This window comes from Nylanderia fulva, unplaced genomic scaffold (genome assembly GCF_048542155.1).
Source record: "Nylanderia fulva isolate GAGA-0341 unplaced genomic scaffold, ASM4854215v1 Scaffold3, whole genome shotgun sequence".
NCBI lineage: Eukaryota > Metazoa > Arthropoda > Insecta > Hymenoptera > Formicidae > Nylanderia > Nylanderia fulva.
The window spans coordinates 2,120,768-2,138,627 of record NW_028190368.1 but is presented as its reverse complement, the minus strand read 5'-3'; the positions used below and the strand labels follow the sequence as shown (position 1 = coordinate 2,138,627).

General features: G+C 36.8%; 1 protein-coding gene across 2 annotated transcripts in view; it reads left to right on the top strand.

Moving 5' to 3' along the window:
* LOC114927856 (uncharacterized) overlaps positions 1 to 17,860 on the top strand; it is a 120,486-nt gene that overhangs the window by 11,372 nt on the left and 91,254 nt on the right. The window contains exons 1-3 of one of the 2 annotated variants that reach the window (XM_085484293.1): positions 3,951 to 4,013; positions 4,320 to 4,476; positions 4,804 to 4,829. In XM_085484293.1, coding sequence (XP_085340419.1) covers positions 4,824 to 4,829 — 6 coding nt within the window. In that variant the 5' untranslated portion in view covers positions 3,951 to 4,013; positions 4,320 to 4,476; positions 4,804 to 4,823. Of the gene's footprint in view, positions 1 to 3,950; positions 4,014 to 4,319; positions 4,477 to 4,803; positions 4,830 to 17,860 lie in introns of those variants that run through there. The other variant, XM_085484292.1, reaches the window with a different exon arrangement.

Below are 17,860 nucleotides of genomic sequence, written 5' to 3'. Positions count from 1 at the left end.
TTCTCGCTCGAGCGTCCCTCGCGCGCCATCGCGCGCGTTTCTCCCGCTTCTTCCACCCTCTCGCTCGATCCCGCCTGCCTTTCTCCGTCAGCAACACCACCCACGGACCCCCCGGGGGGTTAGTTAGGGGTAGTATATTGACGGCCGGCGTCGCGAGGACGCCTATACTTAGCGAACCGACGCGTTTCCAGCAAGGTGTCCCTCTTCCTCCTTCTCTTCTTCCTTCCTCGGGTCACCCTTCTCCGTCACACGGCCGTGGCGGCTTCTCCCTCGCGTCTTCGTCCACCTTCCATCCCTCGAACACCCAACGTCTACTCCATTCCGAAGCTTCTTCCATCCTCCGATCGAGAAAGCGAGGCTTCCTCTCTCGCGCGAGAGATCCGGGTCCAAAATTACGCCAGCGGCGCGATAGAGGGAGGATGAGGGCGAGGTAGACGAGTTTCTTATACGACGTCGAGCCAGCGAGTTGGGCGACGTTGGCCATCGAAATCGATGCCTTCGGGCACCGGGAGAGCTTCGTGACGCACCTGATACGCGAGAACACGGGACGAGAAAGGTAAACGAGCGTATAAAAAAGGGAGAGAGAAAAGGAGAGAAGAACGCGCGAGGAGTTGATTAGGGAGAGAGCGACCGAGCGAAATTATGTATACGTCGAAGATGATGGCGACGGTGCACGCGATGGACTTCTCGTGGAGGAAGAAGAAGAAGGAGGCCGATTCGGCGAGATATACCGGGCGATCCGATCTCGTACGTTCGCGATATTCTTCGCTCGAAGAGAATATCCTGGAATATAAGGGAGGCGCGCACGACCGCGATCATTTCGACGATATCCAACGTAATTTCCAACGTCAATTTTCGATCCCTTCGCGGAGATACGAATTAAAATTGGTATCACTAAACACACGTACTACCGTTCCCGTTCCTCATTAGCATAAGCGAGATAAATATCTGTTGTGCGATTCTTCTCTCGGACATCATCTCTTTCTCTCATCGTCACAAGCTGCCGCCGCGAATTAATAACGTCTTAAACGAGGACTTAACTCGCTGCAAATTGTTTCCGTTAAGGTAATTTGCAAATTAATCTTTAGTCGCTTCAGTTTAGCATTAATTCTCCTCTTGTTGTGCGTTTCGCAAATTTTGCATTTCCGCGTCATTTTCCGCCTCTCTTTTCCCGCGTGTATAAACGCGGTCGCGCGACGATATTTTCATTAAATTTCGTCAATCACATTACAACAATGGCGGCGCGGCGACGTATCAAAAGAGGTGTTTCGAACGAGAGAACGATATAATAATTAAAGTATATTGTTTCCGAGTGGCACTCGATTAAAGCCTACCTTTCGAGATCGCGAACGCAAACTTTATCGTCGCAATCTTTGTTTCTTACTCTCGTTGAAACGATTAGCGGCCAAAACGTAATAAAGACCAGTTAAAGCGCGCCACTCTTTTTAAAGCGAAAATTATCCGGTTAACATCTCGTAACTAAGTTTCGCAAGTTTGCACAAATACATACATAATAATCCGCGAGAACTCCGAGGGGTTTAAAGCGCGGTGGCGCGATTGTAATTGCTAATCTTGCGGGAGAGAATCGCAAAAAAAAAAACGCGATATGGAATTAACATCCATAAATACTCGCCTTAATTGCTCGGGAGAGACGCGAAGGGACATTATTACAACTTCCTCTCTGTATACATTTCGGTGGAGGAATAAGGACGCGATTATATCTTTAATCCATCGATCGATATCGCACACGTGAACGAGAGAATTGATATTATTATCATTTGCATGATATTACGTGTCGCATCTACTTTCTCTCTTATTATTATTATCGTCATCTCTCGTATACGAGAGTTTCAAAGAAACTAAAAAGATATTTTTGTCGATCGCAACGTTTAAACACAGTTGAACAATTTCTGTTAAATTTAATCACACGTCCCAAACGGTTCACAGAAATTTTTGTGTTAATTTAACAGAATATGGAATATGTTTAATGGAGACACAAGTACTGTGTTACTATTTCAATACAAAATTAATGAAAACCATTTATATTATAAAATAAAAAATCAACATTTTTTTTCTTTTTAACACAGATAAATCTTGCCACTAAATGAAACAAAATATATTTATCGTGTCAGATTAAAAATAGATGCACATTGTGTTATTTTTACATTGTTTTTCAGTTATTTTAATAATGTAACATTTAAGGTCAATTAACACAACAGCAATATGTTAAAACCTGTATGTGTTTGACATTTAACACAAAAATTTTAACTATTTCTAACAAAAACAAATTTTCCAACTGTGAGAGACAGGATTGAATGCCCGATTGATATAATCAATTTCGTTCGATGCATCGACTCGCATACAACAACTTTTGCGAGAGAACTTGAAGATTCCCAACTGAAAGGGTTCACGAGGCCGACACGTGGGTAGTTGAGCCCGGGGTTTTACGGAGAATAACGTCATCGGAGCAGTTTTCTCTCTTTCTCTCTCTCCCTCTTTCCGCCTCTTTCCTTCCCTCGTTAAAGGCGTAGTCGTGGCAAGAGCCGCGCGTGACGTCACAGCAAACGCCGTTCCGCCCTATGTATGCTACGTAATAGTCCACACATATCACGCACGTGTATATACGAGCGAGAGAGAGAGAAACGCGCATGTCTCTGTAAACGCGCGCGGAGGTTTACGTCGACAATTTTCGTTCTCGCAAAAATTCGCGCGCGTGTCCCACAACCCATAGGCAGGCGTTTGTGTCCCATCCTAGATCGAGACGACCGAGATCGGACGTTACATCGATGTCCCTCGGGGTAATCCCGTTCTAATCATAAATAACACGTGTGTCGCGGACAGAGGGTACCGTCGTCGAGTAGGTGGGGCGGATATTGTTGCACGGCGACGCGTTATTTTTGTGAAACCGACGTATGTACGTACGTACGTATTTGCATCGGGCGGCGAGTTTGAAAAGTTGTTATGTTGTGCAGGAAGGAATAAAATCATGTAGCATGTGTGTAGACTCCTCTCTGCATCGAGAATAAAATGTACTTTGAATTTAATTTACCGAGAAAAAGAGAGAGAAGCGATTCAATTAAACGATGTGTAAATTGATTTAAATAATAATGGGATAAAACGAATAATATAAAGAATGAGCTATTAATAATTATGGAACAAGAAAGTAAAAACATTTAAACTTTTAGCACTGATTCTACATAAACTATATATTTTATTATATATATTATATAATGACATATATTATTTAATTATTATACAATAATATATATACGATAGTTTATGCATGTATAGTCAGTGCTAAAATTTATACTTTACTTATCGTCTGATTAATATTCTTATTCTTATAATTTTATTATTAATACCTAATTTATACTACTTATAAATACATTTACATGAATAGGTTGGGGACATTAGATAGAAAGCGAAAAACTAGCACGAGTCGGAAGTGTATGTGAAGCTAGCATATTATTTAATGGAATATTATAAATAAATTAAGTTCTGGCTTTATTTTCAATAATTTATATCAAGAATAGAATTCTTTTAAACAACAGTTCTGGCGATTAAACCGAAGAAAATGTCCAAGGACAAATTAATATGCCAACTTTACGCAGCATATTACTTTGTCCTATGGCATTTTCCTTATCAGTAATTATCAGGGTTTAAAAAAATTATAGTTTAATATGAGTTCTAAAAAAAGAGTGCTGCCTTCTAAACGCAACAAAATATATTCAAATAAAATAAAGACAAACGAATACATATAACTATAAATATTGTGATGAGATGCCAGTCGATATTTGAGAATTATTAATATTATATTCAAAATCTAAATATCTTGTCGAGCAAATTTTCTTCGAGTTTTAATTTTTAATATCAAATCATAGTATATACATATAGTATTGCGCGCGCTATTAGAATGAAGTTGCCGATGTTTGTAGAGTAGCGAATAGTTTCGGCCATTACCGAAACGCCGCGAGTACCAGACAGTTTGAACTGCGTCCCACTGTGATTAATTAGTAAGCATAATTGTTTCCAACCTTTGTATCGCAATATCTATCAATCGCACATCATAATTTCAACGTTCATCTGTATCTGTAGTCGTAATTGTACGAAACGCATATTTCGCGAGAAACTCAAAATCTCTTGCTACAATGGACAACATAACCTAATCTACCTTAACCTGATCTGTTTTCGCACATGCGAATATGTTGCGATCCGTATATATATATCTATCATTAATTCTAGTCTACATATTTATATCGTGTATGTTATAATACGAAATAATAAGATTATTCTAATATATATATTTTTATTTGTTACAGGTACCATTGCGATTCACGCGTTCTGTCGGGAGTGCCGCATAAAGTATCGGGCGATCGTAATTATTCGTTTTCACGAGTGTTGTGAGTGCTACGAAGGACCGAGAGAGAGGAGGAGGAGGCCCGGGGAGGCATCGGGCGACAACGAGACAACAGTGAGGTATGCAAAAGTAAAAAATTTAATAGATATCACATGTTCCAAACGGTTCACAGAAATTTTTGTGTTAATTTGACATAATATGGATATGTTAATTTTGGATGTTATCATCCCCACTCATAAAATAAAAAAGTCAACACTTTTTCTGTAAATTTTAACAGATAAATCTTGCCACTAAATGAAACAGTTCGATTAACACATGAATGCGTTAAATATTTAACACCAAAATTTCAACGAGGACTGATTTGAACAACAAAAAAACAAATTTTCGTATATTTATATATACACATACACGCATGTATATACATAATTGGAATATTTTGTTTTCAGATCAACTACAACTCTACTAGATGTCGGTGAGTGAGAGAAAGAATTGTTTATTTTCTAGCATTTCTACAGCAGTAATAGGGGTGTGTGAAACGTCTTGTACGCTGGCTTTATACGCACTAGTGGGAGTCATTAAGAGCCAGGCAGTCCACTGGTGCGTGCGCACGATTATTGCCCTCTCGATATTTGTTATCGCCAGGCGGCGGAGGTTAACGGTGTCATTTTGCCACTGGTTCGAGCGCGAATCGAGAAATAGTCACGATGCGCGCGTATATACGCGTCATTATATCCGCGTTCGTCGGATCGTTAGAATTAATGAACGTCCGCGTCCACCTGTTCCGCGATCGGTCGACGCGATGGATCGATCGGTCCTTTATTCCCCGATGTTTTCCGCGGTAATTTATTAAACGGTTATTATAAGGAACGATAATAACAACGATAATAGGCGCGAGCCGGTAATCTTGTAGCGAAACGCGAGAAGGGCGGGTCGAAATTAAAATACCGACGAGGCAATCGTCGGATATGACTTCATCTTCATCTCGCGAAATATTTACGCCGCGTCTTTATTTTTAACATTTTTAGCATTTGAAGATGCACGCGCACGAGACCCTCTCCTTCTATCTCTCTTTATCGCGGGGAAAATTATCAACGAAATCACTTTGGTGGAAAATACTTCATCGGTGCATTTTCTATGGAAATTCTCGCTCGTTGCGCGAATTGAAAATTGTTATAGATACGGAATTTTCGATACAAAATGCGTCTTCGCAATATATTTCGGGCGTTAACTTTAATACTCCGCTAAAGATCGAGCTAAGTGCAGGTTAAACAGACCAGGCGACACGTTAAACCGGTCAATAGCTGTATCAGCGAGCGCTAAAGACGCTATAATCGGCATAAGAGCGCCGTAAGATAGAAACGCGAGATTCCCTCTCTCTATCTCGTATGGTCGATCCAATTGAATTTCATTTGGCGTTGGGGCACGTTTCGCCTTCGCTTATTTCGACGATCGCGTATATATATATATATATATATATATATTCGGCTCTTATTTCGAGGCGTCACGTAAAAGTTGCATGGAACAGAGGCCGCGCGACTAGACTCGCGGAAAAATTCAACGCAATCGATACGCCGAATGTATCACGTTTCGTAATACGCCGCTAATTATTTTTAATTGTACATCGATCTGCGGCAACTTTCAGATCCGATTATTCGCGCCAGGTGGAAATAGTATTTTTCGAAATCAATCGATAGAGACTATACTATCCGCGCGGACAAACGGCGCGAATATATCCGGCCAAATGAGCGAGAAGAGTATATCGGCGACCCGTTAAATTTAACCATCTCGGAAATAAAATCGCGCGAAACGAGGCGAGCGAAGAGAGCGCGATATCACCTGGAGCGCGCGGCGCTCCTCTTTTTTTTTTCCTTCCCTCTCTCTCTCGCGCGCGAGGCGTATTTATCTCCGGATACAGGCGGGCGATCTCATTCCGCCAACTTTTGCGCGTCGCTCGCAGACGCCAGCGCGAGCGGAGTTTGCGGTGTCGCTCGAATTATCGGTCGGCGACAGTCGTCGCGGCGAGTTTGTCGAAAAGCAGGACCGTACGTAGCCGCGCGCGCGCATATCATTGTTCCCGCGCGTAACGCCTCGCGGCGTAATGAGGAGGCGAGAGCGAGCGAACGAACGATAATACCGCGCCGGAGGGTTCGGGGATCGCGTAATTGGACGGAGGCGCGGGGAACTGGAACGGGGACTCGTTTCGCGCGGAGAGACCCGATAAGATCCGTTATCGCGTCATGCGCGGGCATGCGAAGGATCGTCCTCGATGTGCCTTTCGCGTCGCGTTCGACGAACCGCGTCGAACGGAATAACGCGAGGCGAGAGAGAGAGAGAGAGAGAGAGAAGGAAAAAATAAAGAAGAAGCTTTTCGGCGGCGCGGCAGAGGCAGCGTTTCACGCGCCGCTTCAAGGTTGATATAATTTGCGCGTTAAAGTTTTGCGCCGCGCCTCTGTCCTCCCCTCTCGCTCTTTCTCCCTCTCTAGCGCGGGCTTTTCCCTTTCTCTAGTCCGTGACCTCGTTCGTTCCCCCGACGTAAATCCGTCAGGAGATCCGCGATGTCCACGCTTCGTTTGGGGACACCCTTTTCGCTTTATCCCGCTTTTCTCTTTTTTTCTCTCTCTTTTTCTCCGCTCCCCTTTCCGGCCCCCTTCCCCGTCGGCCACCCTCGTTCCCACCCTCCCTTCCCCATCGTCCTTCTCGCGAGAGTGCGTTCGATCGACCTGAATTTTTTTCCACGCTCGAATCGGGAGCCCTGAGAGCAATTTCTCGACTCGTCGCGGGGTGGTCGTCGTCGAGGAAAACCCCGAGGAAAATCGCCCGATCGATCTACCTTCGGTCTTCAGGTCCGAAACGAACGACGAGGAGGGACAAACGTGTTCGCGGCGAGCGAGACGGAGACGGAGGATAGAGAGAGAGAAGAGCGCGCGCGAGGCAACGGTACTCGAGGGTTGAAGGAGGAAGAGAGAGGGACGAGAGAGACAAACACAAGTACGTGCAACGCGCGGGTTGCGTGTGTTTGTGCGCGGGTGGGCAAACCTAACTTTAAGGAGTCTGCACAAAAATATTTCTCGACGAGGAAACATCGAGAAAAACCACTAAATCAATTACTATAGTCAACTGTAGTTGCATTTATTCATTCGTCGATGTAATCGATATCAAGTTATGCATCTTGCAAGAGGAAAGAGATATTTCTCCCACGCGGTATCAGATTGCGCTGGAGGAAAATGATTCCATTCAAATTCGCCGTATTTTTCAACTTATTACTTTTCCCTCGAATATAATTTCCCCGATCTCGGAAAAAAAAAAAATGAGACGAACAAAATTCAAAATCGTCGAGTGGCGATTATGAAGTTTACTTGGAAAAATGCACGATAAACTCGAGTCGCAGCCGGACATCACTCTCGATTGTATCGATAAGAGAGACCTACCTACTTATAATCGTAATTGAATAATAAATGGATTGGAAATAAATGGATTCGTTATGAAGGGGGCTTAAGGTCGGCCTGGTGGACAGGATGAGAGGTACACGTACCACCACACCGAAATCTTACGAGGCTGCCTCCGCTAACTACCTCCTATCTGCCCTGCCCGAGGCCCTGAAAACGTTCTACGTTACGCCTCGCGGGGACCCATTTCGCGCGAGCCGCAGGCGCAGGGATGTGCATCGATTCCCGCGTGCCCGATGCTTAATTAAAATTTCCGTCCGCCTCCCCGATCCGTGATATATCGACGCGCGGGTCAAGAGTGCACTCGCGCAGTTATATCTGGAACAAAAAAAATAATAAAACGAAAAATTCGTTAAAACTTCCGCGCTCTGCATGCGCGTAAAACAAGTAATTGAAAAGCGAGGCGAGCATTGTGCGTCGTGTTTTGAGGGATTATCGGTTATGCGTTATCTTATATCTTGTTATTTTATGTTTTGTACGTAGGATTCGTTCTTCGGTGTAACGGTGATTTGAAAATACGAAAAATATATGTGTATCAATCGCTGAAAAAAACACGAACGTTCGCGGGAAATGAAAAGAAATAAAAGAAGGGGACGAATTAAAATTATTTATCAAATTCTACGATAATCTTGCGAGCTTATACCAGTTAAAATTCGAAATATTAACATTATATACGCGTACTATCTTTTTAGTTTGTCTCTTGTTAATTATTCGACGATATTTTATTATCGTTTTATTCTTTTTTTCTTATCGATAATTAATTATTAAGGATAAAAATTGTGTTTCCACTTTTTTATCTCACCTTTTAAATATAAAATGAATACGGGGTTTCAAAGATCGCAAAGGGCGGCGAGAATATATATATATATATCTCTGTATGAGAAACATTAATATCTCAACATCCGCACCGAATCGCGCACTACTCTCACTAGCATAAAAGTTGAGCGAAAAATCTCTCGCGGTAAAGTTGGGGAATTCTGAAAGGAAAGGAAGAAAGCCATTACCAAGTTTTACTTTCTTTGGTTATTGCAGAGACGAGTCAATCACCGAGCAAAACGATACGGAGAAAGTAAAAGTGTTTCCATTGATACTTCCAGAATGACCTATTTCGAAAGCGTAACGGAGCGATAAGTTAAACTGCTTTCGCAGTTACGTCAATTACGTTGCATTTATATCAATGACATTTCAGTTGTACGAGTTTATATTACAATCCAATACACGTATTTATAATATCGATGAATGTACAAATGAGTGTACATTTAACGCAATAACTTTAAATACCTTTGAATCTTACGTTGATCTTTCGTTATTGTGCCACTTTTTTTGTCTCGTGAAAAATTTTAAAGAATATCGTGAGAAAAAAAAAACAAAGAATTCGCAAAGAATCTCGAGAGAGATAAATCTCGCGAATAGAGAATCGAGTAGTCGAAGAGCGCTATTCAAATCTACGAAATTACTGGCAATTAAATTTCCATCTTTCTTTTTACTCTGTAAAATAAGGAAAAGAATGAAATTTTAACACTTTATCAGTTATATCGGCTTAAAGAATTCATGTTCAAAAGTGAGAAGAAAGTTTAAGGATTGCTTTTATCTTTCTTTTTTCCGTTTTCACTGTTTTCTCAACTTATTTTCGAGTCAATTTGTCTTCAACACTAACACAAGCATCCTGTGGAACGTATATATATTATCTCGTGAACATTATCAGGCTTTTAGTTAGAAAATTTAGTAAAATTTAGAGATTCTGATGTTATTTACAACATTTTCGCTATTAAATTAAATATAACGCGTTATTATGAAATGTTTTATGCCATTATCTATTGAACAGTAAATATGTACAATGCAGTTGTCATTTTGCGGATGCTTCACAACTTCTTTTGTCTCGGATATTTTATATGAAGCCTAGTATTCATCAGTCTAACAAGTACTTAATTGTATCATTGTAATACATGATTGGAAGATTCATATTCCATTTTTCATTAAATGTCAAATGTAGAAAATAAGTATATATGTGTATATATAAAAAACGGAAAATAGAACTGCATAAAACAAATATGCACACATATATCTATTAAATAATCGTCAAACATAATTTTTTCGATTTATGGAAATCATACATTTGCATATTTTTGTCATTTGTTTAATTCTTTTTTTTTTTTTTTTTTTTTATTCTCTGTAGAGTATTTTGAATGTTACACTTTTTTCTCGATAATAATGATTTTTGTAATTTTATAAGATGTGTGTTACATGTATGCAATGTTTATAGCGTCCTAACAACATTATAAAAGTTGAAATTATTTTAATCGGATAGTGACATACGAGAAACACGAGGTAATTGATTGTAGCTGAATGATAAGGAAAGTAACAATAAAGAAAAGTATGGAAAAATCGGATAAATATCGCGGAACACATATCACAACCCTCCAGGAAACATTCATTACTTAAATTATTCACAAAATGAAACAGCACACTGTGTGACACGTTTCTGTCTCTGCAGATTATTCTTTTGTCAAGGTTAAACATGAAATTTAGAGATCCCGGTATCTATTGTATGTAGTGATAAATGAGTATTTAACACGCTTAAAATAAAGTAACAAGGGAAACCATCAAAAAGGTCGAGAGAAATGTTGTCTCGACCGATCGAATTCGCTAAGGATTTGCTATTTTACACGGTGTAAGATGTTTTTTTATTCTTAAACGCACATGCGGTCTTAGTAAAATTTATAGCGAGATTTCCAAATAATATAACTGCGTTATTTAAGAGTAAGCGTACAAAAAGTTTAGAAACATTTATTGCTTTCAGTTAAAATTTTGAAAAGGTTTTCAGGTTTGAAAAACAGATTGAAAAAAAGGTCGTAAATTAACGTATGTCACGGTAATACAGTTATTTCCCTCATACAACGCGATTTCTTATAGTCTTAACAATCACCGAAAAGAAATAAATGAAAAAAATACAGTACAGACACTGCTATAAATCAATAAGAAATCCTAATTTAGCACGATCAAATCGTGTTCCTCGTACTATGACAATAAGATTTTCTTGCATTTTTTAAAATCTTTAAGGAGGAAATTTTATTTATGTCTTGTGTCTATTACGATATTACGATAATGCAATAAAAATAAGTAGTTCAAAATTACGATAATTCAATGAACCACATTATTTTCTTGTTTTTAGATTGAAAATCAAAATTATTTTGCATATACTATTTATTATACTATGCTATTATATTATACTTCATTTTTATGCTAAATTAAAAGTTTATTAATAATAATGAATGAATAAAACTTTTATAGTGTCGATAAAAATTAATTCAAGATAAAGATTATTTCGTAATCAAATATTCATCGAAGAGTTGTAAGTTAAACCATCGAAAATCATGGATAAAATGCATGCATTATAACGTACGAGGAACAAATAATTATTTTAATATATTTTTACACATATGTACATATTAATATAATAGTTTGTTTTTGTTGATACAAACTCTATTTTCTCTGTTAAAATATACTAGAGAGAAGTTTTTTTTCTGAAAATGTTTTAGTGAGAATTCAAGTATTATTTTATTCCACGATAATTGAGATAAAACATCAGTCAAAATAGAAATCATCTGCATAGTCTATTAATGAGAAAAATTATCACAGTAAATTCATGACAACTATCACGAAATCATATTGTATCGCAAATCAGACTTATCGGTTTCATTTTAATTGAAATTCAAAATTAATTGGAGATGAAATCATATTTTTAATTCTAAAATTCATGAAATCAGCTATGAAAATAGGATATACATATAAATATTAACGGATAAGTTTAGTCCGTATTCCGGAAAAATCCACTTGGACGAAAAAAAGATCGGAATTTTGAAAGCTATATAATTTATGTTGAAGAAAAAAGAAGTTGCACACGGCTAATATATTTCTCGTTTTATTTATTATGCGAAACTCTAGGAGAAACCTTTTATAACAATGGAATAATATACGCGGTAGGGACGAGTAAAACTGTCAAATAAAATAAACAATTAAACACAAAGAATGATCGACTATCTTGACGCAGGTCTAATGGACGATACGCGTTTTTCGGTTGTTTTTCGTGACATTTCTTTTGTCGGCATGAGCCAAAGAATCGCGAACATATGACGCGCAACTGGTATAAGAAAAGCTAATAGAAAATGCAATTTTACCTGCACGAGTATTTCTATTGTCCCCTTATTCTTTTTTCTGCGGAAACTAACTTTTGTATACAAAACTTACTTTTGAATCTTCCCATTGTAAATTTTTTTTGCGGATGTGCACGCATATTTTATTATCCTTTGGCAATAAAACAATAACAGCCAACAGACAGTTACAGAAAATAAATGTCATGTTATTAATTGAAGATCAATTACGTATGACATTTGAATGAGCTTTTTGGCGGAATGTCGTATTTATTTTAACTTGAATATTTAGGAGTTTGTTAGTAAGAAATTCTATTAATCATAATAAGTTTAATAATTTTATATTCGTCAGGTGGATATAAATTTTTTATATCAAATTTATCTTTGATGCATGTAACAAAACATGATGTATAATATTTTATTACTTTGCTACATATATGATTAAACTAATTTCATAAACTAAATGACATGTTATATGCATCGATGATTAAATTTTTCTATATTGACAAAGATACGTTTCTTTTTTAAATTTTGCAATTTATAATTAATGTGGCATAGAAAAAAATAGATATGCACGTTTTATAATATTCTAATACAAGAAATGATAAGTATCAAATGTACGAATAATAAAAATGAAGAAAAATAGTAAGTTGTATTGCCGTGTATGTTTTTATATATCTTTTTCTTTTTGAAAATATATAAATCAAATAAAATTTTCGAGAAGTTTGTACTTTTTTAAAGTTTTCTGAAAATTGTTTCACAATTTCTTCGCAATAAAATTGATAAAAGAATGAAAACTTTAAGCGCAACAATTTTCTCATGGACTAATAAAAATATTCACAAAAGGCAGATTTATAAAACCATCTATTATCGTATTAAAAATGATAGAAAAACTATTTTTGGATCTTTATCAATACATCCATATTTTTTCAGATAGATATCAAGTATTACAATCAATTAAATGCACAGTTACTTCTGTTAAAACTAAAAAGTATTTGAAAATAAAATTAATTATTCTTTATAGGATTAAAGATGTATCAGAGTAATGTAAAGAGAAAAAAGTAGCTAATCAATTAACAATCAAACATCAATTAACGATCCATTATAAAAATTGTTAAAAGTTGAAAATATTGTTCTAAAAATTCAAAACAATTTCCATTACATTACTAATAAAGTTTTTGATATGTTTTGATTTAATTAGACATAGAAAACTTAAATTATTCCTAGAAAAAGAAAATCGTTTAATGTCAAACTACTCCAAATGAAATGTATTCAAGTCAGTCTATAAGTTTTTAATCAGTCCCAAAAAAAGGATATACCAATTTCTACTACTTTATTGTTTGCTATTATATCTTATCATTCTAGCAATTATATTATTTTTTAAATCTCGAGGAAGATTAATACCCGTAAAGCGCGTGATCAAACGTCAAATAAACGCGCGATTCATGTGTCGCAAAATCCGTAAATACGCGAAACAGGAACGTACGTATATGTAAATCCGTTTAACGTTGATCTGTCAAAACGGGGAAGGGGACAGAAACGAGAAGCGGGGAAGAAATGTTTTGTCCCGACCCTGCGCAGAGATACGAATAATCGTGTTTCGAATTCGGGTTTCGCGCGGCAGAGCCTCTCTCTCTCTCTCTCTCTCTCTTCTTCTCTCTCTCTCTCCCGCTATTACCATTATTATAAGTTGATGTGACGTGACGTAATGGGAGTTAGAGCCGTATGAATGGGCATAGAGCAACAAGTTGCCACTAAAAACTGGGAGTGAGTTCGTGAGTTGAGTTCTGCTCGTTACACCTCTATATGTAGTTCTTCCTTCCCTATACTATACGCCGTTCTCCGCTGTATACCCCTCCTCCCCCTCCCCCCGCCCAGCCGCCACCGTTATAAACCCTCCGGCTTTTAAAGTATTCTTTTAAAGCGGAACTGTCCTAATACAAACGTCACCAAGTCGTAATATTCCGCACGAGTAGGTATGCGATATGCGACGACAAATCTTTATGTTTCTCTTGTCACTTTATATCTGCAACGTCACTATATGTCATCCTTCTATCTCTCTCACCCTCTTCCTCTTTCTGTTTCTCCCCCTCCACCACCCTCATTTTTTTCTTCTCGTTTTTTTTCTCTCTGCATTCTCTTTATTTTTTTTTTATCATTGTGCAATAATAGCCCGCAAGGTTCAAAGAAAACCAAAACATAAATCATTTTCACGGTATATGATCTGTCGAATCATAAAACCACAAAGATTTTATTGATTTCGACATCTAAAAAATAAAAGTATTTGAATTTACCCGAGAGGTATCTAAAAGATAAAATTTAAGTATCTGTACAATCTAATTGTGTATTTTCGCAACTCGCAAACATTAAAAACTTTAGTAAAAATTTCACTTTGAAAACTTTTATTAGGAAATTTATTTGTTGGAAAACTTAGAGCTATACAAAACTATCAGCAGATAATTATATCAGTAGACAAATAATTATAAATGGGAAAATAGATATTTTTCATATATTTATAAATTTCTTCTAAAGAGTGTGAATGTATATATAATTAAGTTCACAGTTTTTGCGTTCATATTTAAATTCGAATCGCGTAATTGTATCAACAAGCTTTTCGACAAAATATTAAACTTATCTATATATAACGACTAAATTTATCTACACATAAAATCGACGATAGAGATTGATATAAACATACTTAATAGAGAAGTTAAAACAAAATTGCTGAATTTCATTTATGACTCATGTTTATCGAATGAAACTATTAATGATACGAATATATCATTTTTTTTTATTTTTTTTATCTCGAGCATTCTCTTTTTTTCGAAACGAATTTTGATGATGTCTCGATGCACAGCAAATAATGACAGCAAATAACGATAGCGATCGAGTATCCTTGACAGTGGCCTTTGTGTACAGTCAATTTATTATCGATAACAGTTTTCATGGAGGAGATTCCGATAACTTTGGCAGCGAGATATGAGGTTTTCCAAGATATTTGAACACGATGGTGAAATATCGTTGCGAGACAAGTTATTCTTGAGTCATATTGACAAAATAGAGTGAGTGGAAAATAAATAATAAAGTTAAAATTAAGTTGATTCTAAGTATCATTTATCCAATCCGTTATACACACACATAATTGACTCTGTGAAGTTGGCACGGCTTTTTTCGATTTTTAAAAAAAACATATGAGTTCTAGTAGCACTTTTAAGAGTTCTAGAGTTCCTGATAGGTTTCGCAAATAGTTCTGTCAATTTAAGGTCAAAAAACGAATTTTTTAAAAATGTCGTGCTAACTTCCCGTAGCACGACACTTATGCAAAAAAAATTTTTTATTCATGTATTTCGATAGATTTCGACGAGATCTAGAGTTCCTGATAGATTTTAACAATAGTTCCGGCGAACTATGCATTCTACGAGTTAAAAAACAAAATTTAAACGATATTTGTAAAAATTTTATTTTGTTGTGCTAATAGAAATATTCATTTCTCACGGCGCAATTTGCGAGCTCTAGGATAGTTCTGACCTCCAAAATAATGTTCGACAATAGTTCTGTCGATTAACCATAATTAACTTAATTAATTAATAAGCTATTATAGCACGACATCGCGGAAGAGTGTCGTGCTGGTAGAAATATCTATTTCTCTGGGCGCATTTTACGAGTTCTAGGATAGTTCTGACCTCCAAAATAATTTTTGATAATAGTTCTGTCGATTAACAGTAATTAACTTAAATAATTAATAAGATAATTATAGCACGACACTCGAACAAAAAGTGTCGTGCTAAGTATATATCGCAGTTCTAGGGGGGGTTTTGGCCAGTTCTCGTAGAGTTCTATGCTTTGCAATTATTTTTAAAAATAGTTCCGGCGATTAAACATTTTTTAATAATTTTTAAAATTTTTTAATGTCCGATTTCAGCACGATACTCGAGCAAAGGGTGTCGTGCTGAGTATATATCGCAGTTCTAGGGAGAGTTTTGGCTAGTTCTCGTAGAGTTCTATGCTCTGCAATTATTTTCAATAATAGTTCCGGCGAGTAAACATTTTTTAATAATTTTTAAAATTTTTTAATGTCCGATTTCAGCACGACACTCGAGCAAAGGGTGTCGTGCTGAGTATATATCGCAGTTCTAGGGGGAGTTTTGGCTAGTTCTCGTAGAGTTCTATGCTTTGCAATTATTTTTAAAAATAGTTCCGGCGATTAAACATTTTTTAATAATTTTTAAAATTTTTTAATGTCCGATTTCAGCACGACACTCGAGCAAAGGGTGTCGTGCTGAGTATATATCGCAGTTCTAGGGAGAGTTTTGGCTAGTTCTCGTAGAGTTCTATGCTCTGCAATTATTTTCAATAATAGTTCCGGCGAGTAAACATTTTTTAATAATTTTTAAAATTTTTTAATGTCCGATTTCAGCACGACACTCGAGCAAAGGGTGTCGTGCTGAGTATATATCGCAGTTCTAGGGGGAGTTTTGGCTAGTTCTCGTAGAGTTCTATGCTTTGCAATTATTTTAAAAATAGTTCCGGCGATTAAACATTTTTTAATAATTTTTAAAATTTTTTAATGTCCGATTTCAGCACGACACTCGAGCAAAGGGTGTCGTGCTGAGTATATATCGCAGTTCTAGGGAGAGTTTTGGCTAGTTCTCGTAGAGTTCTATGCTCTGCAATTATTTTCAATAATAGTTCCGGCGATTAAACATTTTTTAATAATTTTAAAAATTTTTTAATGTCCGATTTCAGCACGACACTCGAGCAAAGGGTGTCGTGCTGAGTATATATCGCAGTTCTAGGGAAGAGTTTTGGCTAGTTCTCGTAGAGTTCTATGCTCTGCAATTATTATTAATAATAGTTCCGGCGATTAAACATTTTTTAATAATTTTTAAAATTTTTTAATGTCCGATTTCAGCACGACACTCGAGCAAAGGGTGTCGTGCTGAGTATATATCGCAGTTCTAGGGAAGAGTTTTGGCTAGTTCTCGTAGAGTTCTATGCTCTGCAATTATTTTCAATAATAGTTCCGGCGATTAAACATTTTTTAATAATTTTTAAAATTTTTTAATGTCCGATTTCAGCACGACACTCGAGCAAAGGGTGTCGTGCTGAGTATATATCGCAGTTCTAGGAAGAGTTTTGGCTAGTTCTCGTAGAGTTCTATGCTCTGCAATTATTATTAATAATAGTTCCGGCGATTAAACATTTTTTAATAATTTTTAAAATTTTTTAATGTCCGATTTCAGCACGATACTCGAGCAAAGGGTGTCGTGCTGAGTATATATCGCAGTTCTAGGGAGAGTTTTGGCTAGTTCTCGTAGAGTTCTATGCTTTGCAATTATTTTTAAAAATAGTTTTGGCGATTAAACATTTTTTAATAATTTTTAAAATTTTTTAATGTCCGATTTCAGCACGACACTCGAGCAAAGGGTGTCGTGCTGAGTATATATCGCAGTTCTAGGGGGAGTTTTGGCTAGTTCTCGTAGAGTTTTATGCTTTGCAATTATTTTTAAAAATAGTTCCGGCGATTAAACATTTTTTAATAATTTTTAAAATTTTTTAATGTCCGATTTCAGCACGACACTCGAGCAAAGGGTGTCGTGCTGAGTATATATCGCAGTTCTAGGGAGAGTTTTGGCTAGTTCTCGTAGAGTTCTATGCTCTGCAATTATTTTCAATAATAGTTCCGGCGAGTAAACATTTTTTAATAATTTTTAAAATTTTTTAATGTCCGATTTCAGCACGACACTCGATAACTATACTATTGCTCGAGTGTCGTGCTGAAATCGGACATTAAAAAATTTTAAAAATTATTAAAAAATGTTTACTCGCCGGAACTATTTTTAAAAATAATTGCAGAGCATAGAACTCTACGAGAACTAGCCAAAACTCCCCCTAGAACTGCGATA